This window comes from Podarcis raffonei, chromosome 14 (genome assembly GCF_027172205.1).
Source record: "Podarcis raffonei isolate rPodRaf1 chromosome 14, rPodRaf1.pri, whole genome shotgun sequence".
Lineage (NCBI taxonomy): Eukaryota > Metazoa > Chordata > Lepidosauria > Squamata > Lacertidae > Podarcis > Podarcis raffonei.
Genome location: NC_070615.1, coordinates 28384043 through 28400150, shown reverse-complemented (window position 1 = coordinate 28400150; position 16108 = coordinate 28384043). Strand labels below are relative to the sequence as shown.

The following is a 16108-nucleotide window of genomic DNA, read 5'->3' as shown; positions in this document are numbered from 1 at the left end:
TAGCGTCATGCAGTTGCCAGGAAAGGTATTGTATGTGCTTTGATAGCTTGAAAATAAATAAAAACCCTGTATTTTTTTATTTTAAAAAAAGCTTTACATAAATAGTAAAAAAGGAAAGAAAAAATTGTGAGACAGGCTGGATCCTGAGGAAAAAATATATCACAATATATGCATTTCAGACACTTAAATTACGCAAATATAGAGCAGCTGTGCTGGGCCCCAGTAACAGCTGCTTGTCTGTACTTCTCCAACAAGGGCCTGGAGAAGTCTTACTGTCGCCTCTGGGCCACTGGGGAGGCGGCACTCCTCCGGGTCTCCTGTGGAGTGCTTGAGAGCCCAGAAGGTCCTGGTAGGTTGATCTCTGTGGTGGAGATGGAAAAATGCAGAATGGGCTGAATAAGAGTTTGATTACCTTACCGTGGCCTTTGGGACCTTTCCCACCTCCACTTTCAGCTTCAACCCATTTATGTACCAGTTTCTGACAGGCAGAACTTTCCCTGTTGGCCAAAAGAAAGCCCGACCCAAGAGAGATCCTTTTCCCTCCCAGCCTGAGGGCAAGAAATAGAATCCATCAAATGAGATGAAATCTGGCTCTAGTTTGCTAGCTGCTTCCGGGAGGGTGGGCTTTCCATGAACTTTGAGAGGGGGGTCTGCTAGAAATCTAGAATACATTCTACAGTGGTACCTCGGGTTAAGTACCTCATTCGTTCCGGAGGTCCATACTTAACCTGAAGCACCACTTTAACTAATGGGGCCTCCTGCTCCTGCCGTGCTGCTGGAACACGATTTCTGTTCTCATCCTGAAGCAAATTTCTTAACCTGAAGCACTATTTCTGGGTTAGCGGAGTCTGTAACCTGAAGCGTAGGTAACCCGAGGTACCACTGTACACAAATGATCCTCTTTATCTCATATGCAAGAAGCTGTATCGCTTCCAGGAAATCTGCCAGTTCACTAAAGCAAAGAAGTCCTTGGGTTAATCCCAGAATGTCATGAAAGGCAGACGGTGGACCAGAAAGAGAGCAGGCTGCTGTCTCCCCATTCCCACCCCTGGCACGAAACTGGTCATGTTTTTCTGGGGAGGCACTCTTCAGGGGTGTTACCTGGAATCTGATGTGGCCAGAACTGCTTGCAGTTAGGGCAACGAGGTTCCCTTTGGGCTTGGAAATATTTGGCAAGGCAAGGCAAGTGCATGGCGATTCCACAGTCCTCACAGACTTGACTCTGAAAGGGAAAAGCTGCTGTGAATGGGAGGCAGATGGCCTTTGTAAGATGATCAGCCTCAGGGCTGAGCAGCAGTAAGGCTCCTGGAGGCCAAGGGTGGTTAACACTAATCAGCCTCTCCACAAGGCTGGTTTTAAGCTGCAGGGGAGGTGGCACTGCACAGAGGAACTCCTGGCCACTGCTCCCCCATCCCCAAGCCTTGCCCATCCCACATACACCACCAGCTGATGTGGGCCTCCTGACCTGGATGGAGAGGCTGTGGCAGACGTGGCACTTGCGGGCAGAGTCCTGGTAGTGGCGGAGGATGTACTGCTCCAGCTCCAGGACGCAGCGCAGGTGCAAAGTGTACTCTCCCTCTTTCTGCGAGAGAGCAGAGGCCCAGTTATGCCCCTTGTGGCTCAACCGCCCCCACATCAAAGGAAGGCATAGGGGCCAAAGTGGACCTGCCCACTCCAGCTCCCCACCCACATTCCCGTACCTCGGAGAGCCACTTATCCTGCACCAGCCGCTGCAGTACTAGCTCAGCCTCCACCTTCTTCATCTTCTTTGGCTTCAGCTGGTCAGCCAGGTTCAGGATCTCCGTGGAGGAGGCAAAGCCGTTGCTAGACAGCACAATCACATCCATCTGCAGATGGAAAACCCCTTTCCTAAGTGAGCAAAGGACACCACAGGGGCCACGTCCCTCTGGCCAGCTAGCAGGAGGATAGTGCACTCCTGACTTTTTATTTCATTAAGCCAGTGCTTCTCTTTTTTTTAGGCAAAAAGGTGCCGGTACTCACCATGAAGTTGTTACAGTAAATACCGCACTTTTAACATGGGGGAAGGTGCCAGTATTGTGTACCCCCAGAAAAAAACACTGCATTAAGCACATTGGATGCAGAGGGCTGCATTTCACCCTCCCAAGACCCGTGAGATTCCCAAAACATGGACAGGCTGGGGAGCAGAGGCCAAGTCCAGAAAGTGAGTCCCCCCATGGCTACTGGGGGCCACTGAATCTGGGCCACTTAGGAGGCTGGCCAGCAGGTAGGCAGGCAGGCAGGCAGCAATCTGCTACAGATTCAGCCACGTTTGCGCATTCAAGGTTTCCATGCTTACAGTCTTCTTGAACAATTCCAGCTCATTTTCAGAGTAGTCGCTTGCCATTAGGGTGATCTCAGTTTCAGCCAGATTCACCTGGGGGAGAAAGCAAGTGTGATAAAGGAGACACCGGGCAGCTTCTGAGCTCCAAGCCAAGAGGATTCTTTGACACTGTCTCCCTGGCAGCCACAGCCCAGACGTGGCTGGCCCCTCCCATGGGCAAAGCTTCTTCGAAGGAGGCAAGCACCAAGCCTCATCCCACTGCACCGGGAATCCCCTTGCTGGGCTCCTTTTTTATTCCTGCAGCTATTGGCTCATCTCAGTTCCTGTGGCAGAGCCTCCAGCCTCTGGAGCAGTCCTGCCACCATCCAGCAAGGGTGTAGAATGAGGGGAAGGGTGTGCCTCTTGGATTCCTTGTCAGGGGGACACTGTGATCCAGCAGCAGCATGCGACTCTCCCCAGATCCCACCCTTCCCAATTTCAAATTACAAGGAAAAGACACCAGGTGACAGCCAACCCTGCCTTACCAAAGCATAATATGTTCTCCCATTTTCTTCTGATACTCCTTTCCTGATCTCCAAAGACAAAGGCTGCAGCTGAGCATTCAAAGTGTTGATGAAGTCATCCAGCTTATCAGGTACATAATGGACTGTGCAGGAGGGAAGAAAAAGAGAGGTGAGAATATAAGGAAAAGGAGAGCAGTCACATAACAAGTTCACAATTTCCATTGATTCCTATGGGAACATTTCCAATCCATGATTTATCCAATCTCTCTCCCCACCCCCATCCATGTTTTCTTCCTGAAATGGCTGCAGCCGACCAGCAAAGGAAAAACTGGTTTTTCCGATCCCTCTCCCCCTTGTTTCTGGCTGAAAATGGCTGTTGCTGACCAACAAAGCACAAACAAGGAAATAAGGAAGCAGGCAGACTTTGGCTGTTTGGATATATGAATCTGAGGTGTGTATAGTGAGTTTTGGGTACTAACTCCTCATGTTTGGATAAGTGAATTTTTGCATAGCAAGTGTTGGGAAACAGGACCTGCATGCATATTTATTAGTCATTCCCCCCCCAAAAAAATTGTAATTCAAAATCACTTTAAAAAAAATAAATCTCAGCTAAAACTATCATCTCTCTAGGGTCCAGCTGGCCTACAGTTGCTTTTAAAGAAACAAAAAGCCCCCACACCCGAACACCCGTGACTGCTAACTCTTGGAGGCAGAGGGTGGAAAGGGGGCACTGCCAGACCCTGAGAGGCTCTTCATTACACACTCAGAGGGAGGGAGGGAGGGAGGGAGGGAGGGGAGGGTCCCCTTCAGTCTCCCTCTCCTGCCTCAGTTCTGACACTGGCACTGATCCAGGTGAAAGAAATCCCTGGAGCCCTGGAAAGGAAGAAAGGTTGTGGATCCTTTTGCTGACAAATTACACCCACCCACACCCTGTGCATCACATACACAGCTGACTTTTTGCACTGAACTCAGCAGAAGATGGAACAGAAAGATGGGACAGCTTAAGAGCACACAGGAGAGGATGATGGTGGAGGGGAATGCCATAATGCCACCACCGCTTTCCCTGCTCAGCTTGTCAAAGAGCAGAAAAGGATCAAACATGGGGGGCTGAGTCTCAAGATTACTTAGCACAGCTTGTACTTACACACACAGCCCTTCTGCCTCCTTTTCCCCTCCTGAGGACTAGTCTGCTACCCAGCCCTCTATTAATCTCTGCCAGTGGACTCGCTCCCCCACTCACCCTTGTGCAGCTGGCAGTACAACTGGTGTAGCTTCGCAGCTTCAGGCCTCTCCACAAAGCCAAGAGTTAGGAAGGCCTGCAGGAACTGGCGGTGAGCATCATTCAGGTTGGTGCCCAGGGCCATGGCCATGGCCAAGTTCAGGACTGCAGGATGGAGAAAAACAGCTAGATAACAGGGCCATGAACAGCATTCCTGTCCCCCCCTTTCCTCTCCCTCCTCCTGGGGATCCTTTCCATCTCATCCAGCAGGCTCCCCAACAAGCTCACTGTGCAGAATGGCTTTTTTTTAAAAATAAATCTCAAATTTGTATACTGCCCATACTCTGTAGATCCCAGGGCGGTTCACAGCATAAAAATGCAAGATAAAAATACAAAATACGCCATAAATAAATCACAAACCCCATCACACCCCTTCCCTTTGAAATTACGGCTTCCTTGACACAAAACAATTGCTACGTTCACTTTTATGGGGTTGCTTTTAACATTTTTTTTTAATGTACTTTGGGTCTCCTTTGCTGACGGCTTAGAGGGGCTCCTCTGCAAACGTCGGGGGCGGGGGAGCCGCTTCCAGCCTTGCAACTTCTTTTTTTTTTTTATATAATATTTTTATTGAACAATTTTTTATATAACAGAAACAAAACATACATGAACAAACATTCAACAATAATAAAACATAAAACAAGTACCATTTCATAACCCAATTTCTAAACCTTACTTCCTCGACCTCCTCTTACTTCCCGTTTCTGTATTCCAAATTCTTACAGTTATTCAGCGAAATCTTGCCTTATTTTATTATAAATTTATGCTAATCACCCTTATTCTCTTTGTCATAACCATTACTGATAGTAACCATTTGTTTTAATCCAACATCATTCTAACTGTCACCAATTTTATAATATTTCTTTAGATAGTCCTTGAACTTTTTCCATTCTTCTTCCGCCGCTTCTCTTCCCTGGTCTCGGATTCTGCTCGTCATCTCTGCCAAGCTCATATAGTCCATCACCTTCATCTGCCATTCTTCCATTGTGGGTAGATCCTGTGTCTTCCAGTACTTTGCAATAAGTATTCTAGCTGCTGTTGTAGCATACATAAAAAAAATTGTATCTGTCTTTAACACCCCCTGGCCGACAATACCCAAGAGAAAGGCCTCTGGTTTCTTGGGGAAAGTATATTTAAATACCTTTTTCAGTTCATTATAAATCATTTCCCAGAATGCCTTAATCTTCGGGCACGTCCACCAGAGGTGAAAAAATGTACCTTCCTTTTCTTTACATTTCCAACATTTGTTATCAGGCAAGTGGTAGATCTTTGCAAGCTTGACTGGGGTTATGTACCACCTATAAATCATTTTCATTATATTTTCTCTTAAGGCGTTACACGCCGTAAACTTCAACCCGGTGGTCCACAACTTTTCCCAATCAGCAAACATGATGTTATGACCAATGTCCTGAGCCCATTTAATCATACTTGATTTTACCATTTCATCTTGTGTATTCCATTTCAGCAGCAGATCATACATTTTTGACAAATTCTTAGTACTGGAATCTAACAGTTCAGTCTCTAATTTTGATTTTTCCACCTGGAAGCCTATTTTTCTGTAGCCTTGCAACTTCTTCATGTTTTTGGCGATCACTCGTAGCCGAGTAAGATTGTCTTGGCATTCTGCTCCGCCACACCTGGGGTTGTTGCTGCTGCTGCAGCTGCCCAGTTTCCGGTGTGTCGGCCCCCGTCAGGGAGGCAGGGAGCGCCGCTGCCGGCTTTCCCAGCACCCGCCCTCCGCAAGCCACTTTGCCTTCCCGACGAGCGCGAACACACGTGAATCCTGCGCGTGAGACACTGCCTACCTTGGCTGGGGATGACCCGGAAAGAAGCCTCGGAGCGTGGGCAGAGTGCAACCACTCGGAGAGAAATGAAGGGGGAAGCGGGTAGGCGAGCGCGCCTGTTCCTCTCGGCTGCTGCTCACCTAACGGAGAACGAGAGCTGAAGAACAGGAGAGAAAAGAATCCGCGGGAGAAAAGAACTTCCGACATAATGGTCACGCCCTCTCGGAGCTCTTAGCCAATGAGCGAAGTCACAGCCGGATTGACGTTTGGAGCGGGGAGAAGGGCAGGGCCTCAAGATAACAAAGTAGAGAGGGGCACGCTCATGGTTTGTAGAAGGAGCGTCCTGGTTCAGTTAGGTGGGGGGGGGGTTGGGAGGGGGAGATAGTGCTGCCCGCCCCATAAGGGCGTGGGGTGGGCTCAGACACTCAGAACTTCAGTATAACTCTGAATGGTCGCAGTTCCACCGTTAAAGGAAAAGTCACTGCAAAGTCAGGGCTCAGGCTTATTTTCCCTCACGTATTAAAAAAAAAAAACCACCCAGCTGATGCAACTACTTGTTGTTTAGTCGTTTAGTCGTGTCCGACTCTTCGTGACCCTATGGACCAGAGCACGCCAGGCACCTCTGTCCTCCACTACCTCCCGCAGTTTGGTCAAACTCATGCTGGTAACCTCGAAAACACTATCCAACCATCTCATCCTCTGTCGCCCCCTTCTCCTTGTGCCCTCCATCTTTCCCAGCATCAGTGTCTTCTCCAGGAAGTCTTCTCTTCTCATGAGGTGGCCAAAGTACTGGAGCCTCAGCTTCACGACCTGTCCTTCCAGTGAGCACTCAGGGCTGATGCAACTACTGCCCAGCCATAATACAGTGGTACCTCGGGTTAAGTACTTAATTCGTCCCGGAGGTCCGTACTTAGCCTAAAACTGTTCTTAACCTGAAGCACCACTTTAGCTAATGGGGCCTCCTGCTGCCGCTACACCGCCACTGCACGATTTCTGTTCTCATCCTGCAGCAAAGTTCTTAACCTGAAACACTATTTCTGGGTTAGCGGAGTCTGTAACCTGAGGCATATGTGTCCTGTGTGCATATGTGTAACGCGAGGTACCACTGTACACGGTACGTTTCCGTACACAACACAATTCAAAGTGTTGGTGCTGACCTTTAAAGCCCTAAACGGTTTACCTGAAGGAGCATCTCCACCCCCATCATTCAGCTCTGAGGGCCTTCTGGCAGTTCCCTCACTGTGAGAAGTGAAGTGAAGATACAACATTGGTGCCGACTCCCCGGGGCTCTGGGTGCCTCAGCACCTGCAAAATTCCCCATGAAGGAGCCAGGCCCCCACAAATAGCGGCATCAGGGCCATGCATGTTGCATGGCACCCATGGTTGTGGGGCTAAGCTGTCACTCGGGGGGGTGGTACAAGGAACCAGGCAGAGGGCCTTCTTGGTAGTGGCACCCACCCTGTGGAACACCCTCCATCAGGTGTCAAGGAAATAAATAACTATGGGAATTTTAGAAGGCAGATCCATATAGGGAAGTTTTTGATGTTGGATGTTTTATTATTATGCGACATTGTGGCTGAGAAAATGGAGGTTCCATCCACTCGTATTGGTGAGTGAATGTGTGTGAGAGAGAGCACTGCAATGTGGTTCAACTTTTGCTATCCAGGCTCCTGAAGCATTGAATTGCTTGTTTGAGGAAAATGCAGTCAAAACAAAGGGGGGTCTCTAAATTGTAGTAGCAACTTAGCAGAGGACCATCGGCTTTCTCGCCTGAGGTGGCTGAGAGAGAAAGAGGGTGACTTGTGCATGAGGGAGATTTGATCAAGAAAACACCATCCCTCACTCCTCCATCTCTCAAAAAGCTCTAGAAACCCACTCCATGGCTGTTATATTCTATTGGGAGTTGCTCTGCCTACTGATCTGAAATAAAAGGTTCCTAAGTTTAAAACCAGCTCTGTCCACATTCAGAGGTGCTATACACTGAGTTGCTGCTGCTGTGCCCCCAGGCAGCAAAATCCCTGGGCTGAGCCTCCCTGTAGAAGCGACCAGGCAGCATTAGCAGCAAGTACAGCAAAGCAAAGAGACCCGGAAAGCCACATGGAAAGGGGGTCAGTAGTGGTGAGTGTTTTGGGGCCCTAGCATCTGAGCCCCCTTGGCCTAGTCTCCTCCCAGCTACTCATAGAAGCCGAAGGCCTGAAGGGCAGGACAAGTGGTTGGCCACAGCTGGGCGACTGGCCAATGTCTCGTGGCTTCTGCCTGTTGGATGCTGGCTATGACTGTTGCAAAGGGGCTGGGCCTTGCTCTCAGTTGGGCCTTGAATAAAAGGGGGGCTCGCTAATCCCTTCACACAGGTAAGCGGGTGGCGTTCCGTAGTGAAGATCGCTCTAGGGTTCAGCCGAGCCTGCAGAGCCCCCATTGCCTGTGGCAGTCTACCTCTACATGCACGCATCTGGAGGCGGCCAACAGGCTTTCAAAAGGCATTAACGTTGTTGTCTCTTACCAGCAGGGCCAGGCACATTCCATCACCAGCTCTCCGGATGGGCAGGGCGGGCTTCGGGGGGCCCCAGAGGCCTTGCCTCCTCCTCTCCGTCTTCCTCGCCTGCTCGCTTTGGCACAGTAAGTCTCTGTGGAGGAAAGCTGCTTCCCTCTGCAGGAGGGCAGCTGGGCAGCCAGCCGGGCAGAGAGTGAGGCCAGGAGGGGCGGCGAGGATCTTCCTGCCAGGTTTCAGCTGCCTGGAAGATTTCCAAGGCTTGGACGGGTTGAAATGGGCTGAGGCTGCTTGGGTCAGGTTTCCAGGAGGCCTGCTTTTTTGGTATTGTTGGGGGTGGTGTGGGAGTGAGTTAAGACTTTTTGCTGGGTCTGGGTTGCTCTGGGTTTTATGACTGCATGGTGGAAGCCACCTTTGGAGACTCGTTGCCCTAAAAAGTGGCTTTTGAAACTCTGCAATAAGCCAGAAACCCACCATCCGGCCCCATTTCTTCCCCTCTACATAAGCCGGCTCCATTGCTCTCACCACCATCAGCATACGTCCAGCCATAGTTATTGGGTGTGCGGGGGGCAATGACTTGGGGTCGTAAGTTGCATTATCCATATTATCTACACGGACTGGCAGCACTTTAGCTGTGATTCCTGCACTGCAAAGGGGCTAGGTGACGTCACTAACCCTACAGTTATGTGATTCTATGAATTTTCTTGAGTTCATGGGTGCTCCGTCTGTCTCCCCCCTGTTTGCATCAGGAGATCCTTCCTACTTCTCTTTAGTGGTGCAACAGTATAATTTTTCCGGTAGAATCATAGAGTTGGAAGAGACCACAAGGGCCATCAAGTCCAACCCCCTGCCAAGCAGGAAACACCATCAGAGCACTCCTGACATATGTTTGTCAAGCCTCTGCTTAAAGACCTCCAAAGAAGGAGACTCCACCACACTCCTTGGCAGCAAATTCCACTGTCGAACAGCTCTTACTGTCAGGAAGTTCTTCCTAATGTTTAGGTGGAATCTTCTTTCTTGTAGTTTGGATCCATTGCTTCAATGGTATATTGGGCAGATGTTGTTCTTTCCCCTCCCTCCTTAACAGACAAACTCATTGGGGGCGTCCAAGGAAGCTAGATGGTCTTCCCCACACATTTAAAACATTATGGGACTCTCTTCCACAAGTGATGGCATCTAACTTGGACAACTTAGACAGGATGAGACAAATTCATGCAGAAAGCGGAGGAGGAGAGGGCTGTCAGTGGCTACTAGCCACGATGACTGTTTTCCCTCCAGTGTCAGAGGCAGTAAATGCCTCTGAGTAATGCCACTTACTGGAAACGGCAGTGGGGGGCAATTGCTCTTGCTGTGCCCAGGTCCTGTTTGTGAGCTGCTATCCTTTGGGGCATCTGGTTTTGGCCATTATGGGGACAGGAGCCAGAGTGGTCCTTCCTCATGGCTGCTTCCATGTTGAGGGAGTCGACTTGGTCTGCCCTGAGATTTCAGGGGGTGGAGGAAGAGAGAGAGAGATTTACGAGAGTGTGGGGGAAAGGGTGGCATATATGCTGCCTGTTTCCTGGGCTGAGTGAATTGCCCTCTTGGAGAAAGTCCAGTGGGTAGCATGGGTATAGCAAAAGGGGGGCAGCTGCCCCCCTAAATCAAGTAAATCAATAAAAAGTAACCCAGGTTCTGCCCCCCCCCCAACATAAAGCCTGGCCACTCCCATGGTAGGGAGCAGGGTTGCCAACTTGAATAAAATATGGCGGGGTGGGAGCCCAAACCCCACATAATTGATCACATGATCCAGTGCACCCACACCATTTGAATGGCAATACCCATCAACTTCAGGGACACGGGTGGTGCTGTGGGTTAGACCACAGAGCCTAATGGAGTGAGCTCCCGTTGCTTGGTCCCTGCTCCTGCCAACCTAGCAGTTCGAAAGCACGTCAAAGTGCAAGTAGATGAATAGGTACCGCTCTGGCGGGAAGGTAAATGGCGTTTCCGTGCGCTGCTCTGGTTGGCCAGAAGCGGCTTAGTCATGCTGGCCACATGACCTGGAAGCTGTACGCTGGCTCCCTCGGCCAATAAAGCGAGATGAGCGCCGCAACCCCAGAGTCGGCCACGACTGGACCTAATGGTCAGGGGTCCCTTTACCTTTACCCATCAACTTGGGGGAGTGCAGCCCTCTCAAATATTTTATTAGGGAGACCAAAGCGCCCTCTGCCCCTTAGAGTTGGCGGAGCAAGGGGGGAGGGCTCAGGGAATTGAGGGGGAGAATTTGGAGATCCACACTTAGGTGATCATGAAGGGGAAAGGGTTTTATTTATTCCGTGCTGTGCTTCTTTCCCCTGCTTCAATAAAATTCCCAGGGCAGCAAGCTCCTAACATTTCAACGTGCGACAACTCCAAATGGAAAGCCCCCTAAAACGGTTCCTTGTTACCAGAGCTTTGTTCAGTTCCATCTTGAAGGAGTCCACTTGGTCCACCCTGAGATTTCAGGGGATGCAGGAGAGAGAGATTGATATCCCAGAGTCAGTACAGGAGAGCGGCTGGGCAGTTGGGAAGGGCCTCTCACCTTTGGGAGACAGACACTGCCCCTTCCCTGGGGGGGGGGGGAGGTGCTAGTCCTGTGGCTGTTTCATTTCCGGAGGGCTGAGTAAGCTGAGCTGGAGATGTCGTGGCACAATCAGGAGCACAGCTGTGTTGCATAGGAAGTGGCTCAAGGAAGCAGTCAAGGAAATGAACAGAGGGGCACCACTAGCTCAGATAAGCTGCGTCCTGCCTGCGCATTTCGCAAAGCAGGGGGAGTGAAACTGGATAGAGAAAAGTTTCCTTCTTTCTCTCATAATGCTAAAAGTCAAGGACATCTAGTGATACTTAATGTTGGAAGATTCAGAACAGATAAAAGGAAGAACTTCTTCATCCAGCACAGAGTTAAAATGTGGAACTTGCTCCCACAGGAGGCAATGATGGCCAACAAATTTGATGGCTTTAATCCAATTTCAAAGAGGGCAGGACTGTCAGTGGCTACCACCATGATGACCATACTCTGCCTCTAATCAAAACATGGAAACCCTTCCAAATCCCATTTGCAGGAAACCACAGGAGGTAGAGAGTCTCTTGTGTCTGAATACTGCTTGCAAGCTTCCCACTGGGGCATCTGAGAGAACAGGATGCTAGACTAGATGAGCCCCTTTGGCCTGATCAAGTGACAGGGCTAGTTTCATGTTCTTAGGAGAGCTTTATAAACGTTGAGGGGAGCAACCCAATGTACCCGGAGGAGGAAAAACAAGCAGCAGTCAACATAGAAATTTAAGGCTTGTCCTTGGAAGGTCTTTTTTCTAAGGCAGAGGCAGAGTTAGCTTTCCAGACTCAGACAAAATGCATTCTCTACCCCAGGAGTATTTTTTAAAAACTATACACACACACATATATGCACACACACAAAACACACACACACACACGCAAGGTCCCCCTCGGCCAGACTCAGATCTAGGCTTTATTTCACCCTTGTCAAAGACACAGCTTGGCACACACACACAGAGCTTAAGAGCCTCAATGGCACCCATTTGGAGGCTTCACTCAGGGCAAAAAAACCTGGCTAGCCCCCCTGTAATTACGGCTCTGCCTGAAAAAACAGGAGTAGAGCAGAGATTCTATCCCTTTCTGCAGTGGAGTCTTGGAGGGCCAAAGTGTGGCTTTGCAGAGGCCCTTTCTGGCTAGGCCTCCTCTGAATATGTAAGTTGCATTGAGTAAAACATTCCTACACTGCTTTCCTCTGAAAATCTGGAGATGACGCACAACAGCTGGTGTCAGTCTGGCACTCAAGCAAACTCTTCTGTTTCTTTCTAGCCGTATCCTCAAAGGACATCCAGCCACGTTGCTTCACGGACTATGACTCCGAAGTGGGTTGTTCCTGGGAAGTGGACGCCTCTACCGACTGCCCCAAGAAGTTCCTCCTGCGTGTTGCAGCGAATAATCGATTCAGTGGCCAAAAGTAGGTCATGCTATGAAATGTGAGAACTGCCACCCGATCTCCTCTTTCCTCTGTTGGGTGTTTTGGGGGCTGGTGGTACCCTCCTTACTCCTGTGAGTTTTACAAACTCAGAATAAGAAACGCAGGATCCAAAGGGTTTCTCATTCTACTTTTCACTGGACCACTTGTGGTTGGAGAACTTCCAAGGTGCACAGATTTATGTCGTCTGGCATGCTTGCAACTTTTCCTGGGGAATCCACAGCCTGGTGCAGCTGGAGGCATTGCAAAGCCCCTCTCTCACTTGGGCTGAGCTTTCCCAAATCGAGGCTGTGGCAGAAATAATCCGAGTGTTGTCTACTTTGAAAACATCTTTTAAGTCTTGCCATTGTTCCAGGAAATCATGGGACTGTTCTCCTGAGAACAAGAGAGGCCTGGATGTGACCCCCAAGTGTACTTGCACCATTCGGTCTGAAGTACTGGATAATTTCAAGTATCGTTTCTCGCTGGAGGCCAATGGGAAAGAGATCTGGAAGAAGGCGATTAAGGACCTTCGTAAAATTGGTAAGGGATCCTTTGGTCTGCAAGATCCTTCTTGTGCATCCTTAGAGGCTGATCTGAAGAACAAGACAAGAGTAGCAGAATACAAGTGTGGTGGGCACAGATCATTTGTCTTCACGATTAGCACCAATCAATGCTGAGAGACCTTCCTTAGCCGCTCCTGCATCCGCCTTAGTACGTTATGCAAAGTCACCACCTTAAACAGTGGCAGGTTTATTGTGGCAGAAACCTTTGCAGTGGAGAGCCCCCTTCTTCAGGTGCCTGGAGGGGGATACTCCAGTTCTGGAGAGAACTTGGAGAGGTTGAGGTCTGTCCTCCAGGGTGAAAAGTCTGCCGCTTTGACCAGCCCTTCCTTACAAAGCAGAGGCCCGTGTTGTCTTCCCTGAGAGGCGAGCAGGGGCCCCTTTTGCCTCTCCACATCCTTCTCTTTGTTGTCTTCTTCCCGAATGCAGTGAAACCCCGACAGCCTGTCAACCTGAAACTTAAGATGGGGGATGGCGGATACATCCTTACCTGGGAAGATGGCTATAATGAAGAGAGCATTCTCCATAAAAATTCGGAAACAGACTATGAAGTTGCCTTTGGGCAAGAAGGCATGCTGAACAAGGACAAGGTAGGCACACCTTCCCAGCATGCTCCTCTCTGTACAATCACCTGGAATAGTGCTGCAAATTTATTATTGTTAATCAGTTAATTATATTTATATCCCACCCTTCCTCCCAAAGGGAACTCAGGGTGGTAAGCTCATCCATGTTAAAACAATGCCATTAAAACAAAAATTAAAAATACTAAAACAACCACATACACTGGGGGGGGAGACCTTCTGTGTCCTGAGCAGAGGTTGATGTTTCAGAATACCCCTCTCCCCACCCCCCTGCTCTGCCTCATGCTGGTTGACATGGCATCTTCCCTGCCCTTCCATGACACTTTCTTTGGGCAGATCTGCATGAGAAAGTGCCTTCATTGTTCTCTCTGATGTCTATCAAGGACCATTCACAGAATCCATTTGTTCTAGTGAAAGTCATTGCCCCACCACCACCACCACATGCACACAACAATACATATGTTCAGCTGCTCTTTGTGGCAAAATAGACAGGCAAATTTCCCTAGTTGCCTATGCAGACCAGTGTGCAGAGCTGCATTTGAGAAAAGGGGAGTATATGTGGTTTTCAGCCATCACTACAGGAGTAGCATTTATTAATTTCTAGAGTTTATCCTAAATCTATAACAATATATTTGGCAGATGATTTTATGCCCCTCACAAGTGGGGCACACACAAGAACAGTGGGTTGGCTTTTATGACTTCTCAGAGTAGACTGGCTTGAGATCAGGGCCACCAGCCCCAAGCCATTGCTTTCTTTTGGATCACAGAACCTAGGGGAGGGGTGGCAGATGCAGCCTTCCAGGCCTCTTTCACCGCCCCATTACTGTTCCACACACTCCTAGTTCTTTGGCTAGGCTGAATTGCATCTTTTCTTCCTTGTCTGGATGGAGGAATGAGCCCAGCCCTGGGTCCCTGGCTGTGGCTGTCCCCCCACCCCTCAGGTGAGAAATGGCCAGGCTCAGGAGGAAGGAGATTCTTCTGCCCTGGAGCCTTCTGTCATTTGGTCTCAAGCCCTTTGACTTCATCTACAAAGCTTTCATTCCCTTGTCCATTGCTACATAAGAGTCCAAAAGCAATTTTCTACCATATCCCAAAATTATCTCCTTCCATAGAAAGTTGAGAAAGAGAAGAATTCCACTCACCAGAAGAACCCCCTCCCAGTGTTTTCCTGTGGTGTGGGAAGGACCACATAATGTAAACCTGTTTGCTTCTCGGTTTTTCCCCCCCTCCTAAGGCACGCAAACGCATGACGACGGACATGCAACTTATAATCGCCATAGGGAGTCTCATGCCAGCAACGATCCATTTTGCTAAAGTGCGCCAGAAAAATTATTTCCTTGGGAACACCTGGAGTGATTGGAGCATCCCGATAACTTGGAAAACAGATGGGTGGATCGGGTAGGGCACCTGTTTATTATTAGCAATGTGTTGGCATCCCTGTGTGTTCTGGGCTCCACATTGTGGGCTCTCTCTTTTCTGGATTCTGTAAACCTTCTGGATTTGTGAAATACTCCCACCCCACCCGCAGGAACGTTTGTGCGCCATCCGGCCCCTTTGAGTGACCGGCAGCATTTCTCTCACATTGCTGGGGTCTTGCATTTCTAGTCAGCTAGACATCAAATTAATATGCAGGCCTCTCACTTAATTCAGTGCAATTCTCTGCTGTAGACAATACCTCTTTCTGAAGTCACCCCAATGATTTTTATTGTTTCTCATTTAAATAAAGACAAGAACACACAACTACATTAACTTGTCCAGTGGTCCATTCTTATTAAATTCCATACGTAGTACATAGTGCACATGCAATGTTATGTATTATCAATTCAAGTAGCCTCTCCACAGAGATTCCTGTGTTGAAAGTGGAATAAAAGTATCTTCCGTCTCATTTATAAAGGAAAAGAAAGGAAGCCAACATCACCAAAAGTGTCTATCCTTGAAGTGCCTTTAATTACACTTTTGTGGCAAGTAAGGCCTTCCAACAGAGCCACACTCCAAATACTATTTAACCAGATCTCAGTGGGGAGTTCTATAGATTGTTTCCAATATCGGGCTATTGTAAATTGGGCTGCTGATAACAGAAAACAATACTAGGGGAGCACCAAATTATTAACCCTTTTCTCCTTTCAGGCAGAAATGGGTGGAATCTGTGAGCTTAGCATCCCCTTTTCAGGGGATGAAGCCTGCCAAATTTCACACACAGAGGTCCAAGGGAGTTGGGCTTGGCACCCTTAAAGTTGATTTGGAAGGAATAACTCATTGGGCCCCCTATGCCTCTACCCCTTCCAGGAACTGACTTGGCAGGCAGCACAAGCTTTGCAAGGCTCCCGCCTCAGACCTGGACTGAACTATATTAAAGAGTACACTAACACAGGCCATTGCTGTCAACCTTCCTTTTTTTTGCGGGAAATTCCCTTATTCCAGCGCCGCTTCCCGCTGCTATCCCAGATTGTTAGATATCCCGTATACTGTCCCCGGGACAGGTGAGGCTGCTGATCCCTTATTTTCAAATCTGAAAATTGACAGCTATGACACAGGCTTTGTTGTGCATGTGTGTTTCTGTGCCACGTAGTCCCTCAAGAACACGCCTGAAGATGGACAGATAACAAACCACTGTTTCTCACAGATACATGCT

The 16108-nt window shown here is 49.0% G+C and overlaps 2 protein-coding genes across 3 annotated transcripts; one reads left to right on the top strand and one right to left on the bottom strand.

Moving 5' to 3' along the window:
* Nucleotides 1-54: 54 nt before the first annotated feature.
* Nucleotides 55-6073, bottom strand: NSMCE1 (NSE1 homolog, SMC5-SMC6 complex component). Of its 2 annotated transcripts, XM_053364817.1 has the most exons (8): nt 5890-6070; nt 4046-4189; nt 2827-2948; nt 2318-2395; nt 1701-1847; nt 1466-1582; nt 1102-1222; nt 55-361 (listed from the first exon to the last, which is right to left on the bottom strand). In XM_053364817.1, exons 2-8 carry the CDS (start codon nt 4173-4175, stop codon nt 270-272), a joined length of 807 nt encoding a protein of 268 aa, XP_053220792.1. In that variant the 5' UTR covers nt 4176-4189; nt 5890-6070; the 3' UTR covers nt 55-269. The 2 variants fall into 2 exon arrangements, with proteins under 2 accessions (XP_053220792.1, XP_053220793.1); XM_053364818.1 differs by lacking the exon at nt 1466-1582 and having other exon boundaries at nt 5890-6073.
* Nucleotides 6074-8145: 2072 nt separating this feature from the next.
* Nucleotides 8146-15208, top strand: LOC128401358 (interleukin-4 receptor subunit alpha-like). The gene is made up of 4 exons (XM_053364289.1): nt 8146-8484; nt 12191-12335; nt 12709-12875; nt 13325-15208. The coding sequence occupies exons 1-4, from the start codon at nt 8406-8408 to the stop codon at nt 13564-13566; spliced, it is 633 nt and encodes a 210-aa protein (XP_053220264.1). The 5' UTR covers nt 8146-8405; the 3' UTR covers nt 13567-15208.
* Nucleotides 15209-16108: the final 900 nt, after the last annotated feature.

Coding starts and splice junctions, on each gene's coding strand:
- NSMCE1 (XM_053364817.1), bottom strand. CDS start 4,175: ATGGCCATGGCCCTGGGCACCAACCTGAATGATGCTCACCGCCAGTTC. Junction 1,583..1,700: donor AGGATAAGTGGCTCTCCGAG/GTACGGGAATGT, acceptor GCTCTCTCGCAG/AAAGAGGGAGAGTACACTTT. Junction 1,223..1,465: donor GCCACAGCCTCTCCATCCAG/GTCAGGAGGCCC, acceptor TTTCCCTTTCAG/AGTCAAGTCTGTGAGGACTG.
- LOC128401358 (XM_053364289.1), top strand. CDS start 8,406: ATGGGCAGGGCGGGCTTCGGGGGGCCCCAGAGGCCTTGCCTCCTCCTC. Junction 8,485..12,190: donor CGCCTGCTCGCTTTGGCACA/GTAAGTCTCTGT, acceptor GTTTCTTTCTAG/CCGTATCCTCAAAGGACATC. Junction 12,876..13,324: donor TAAGGACCTTCGTAAAATTG/GTAAGGGATCCT, acceptor TCCCGAATGCAG/TGAAACCCCGACAGCCTGTC.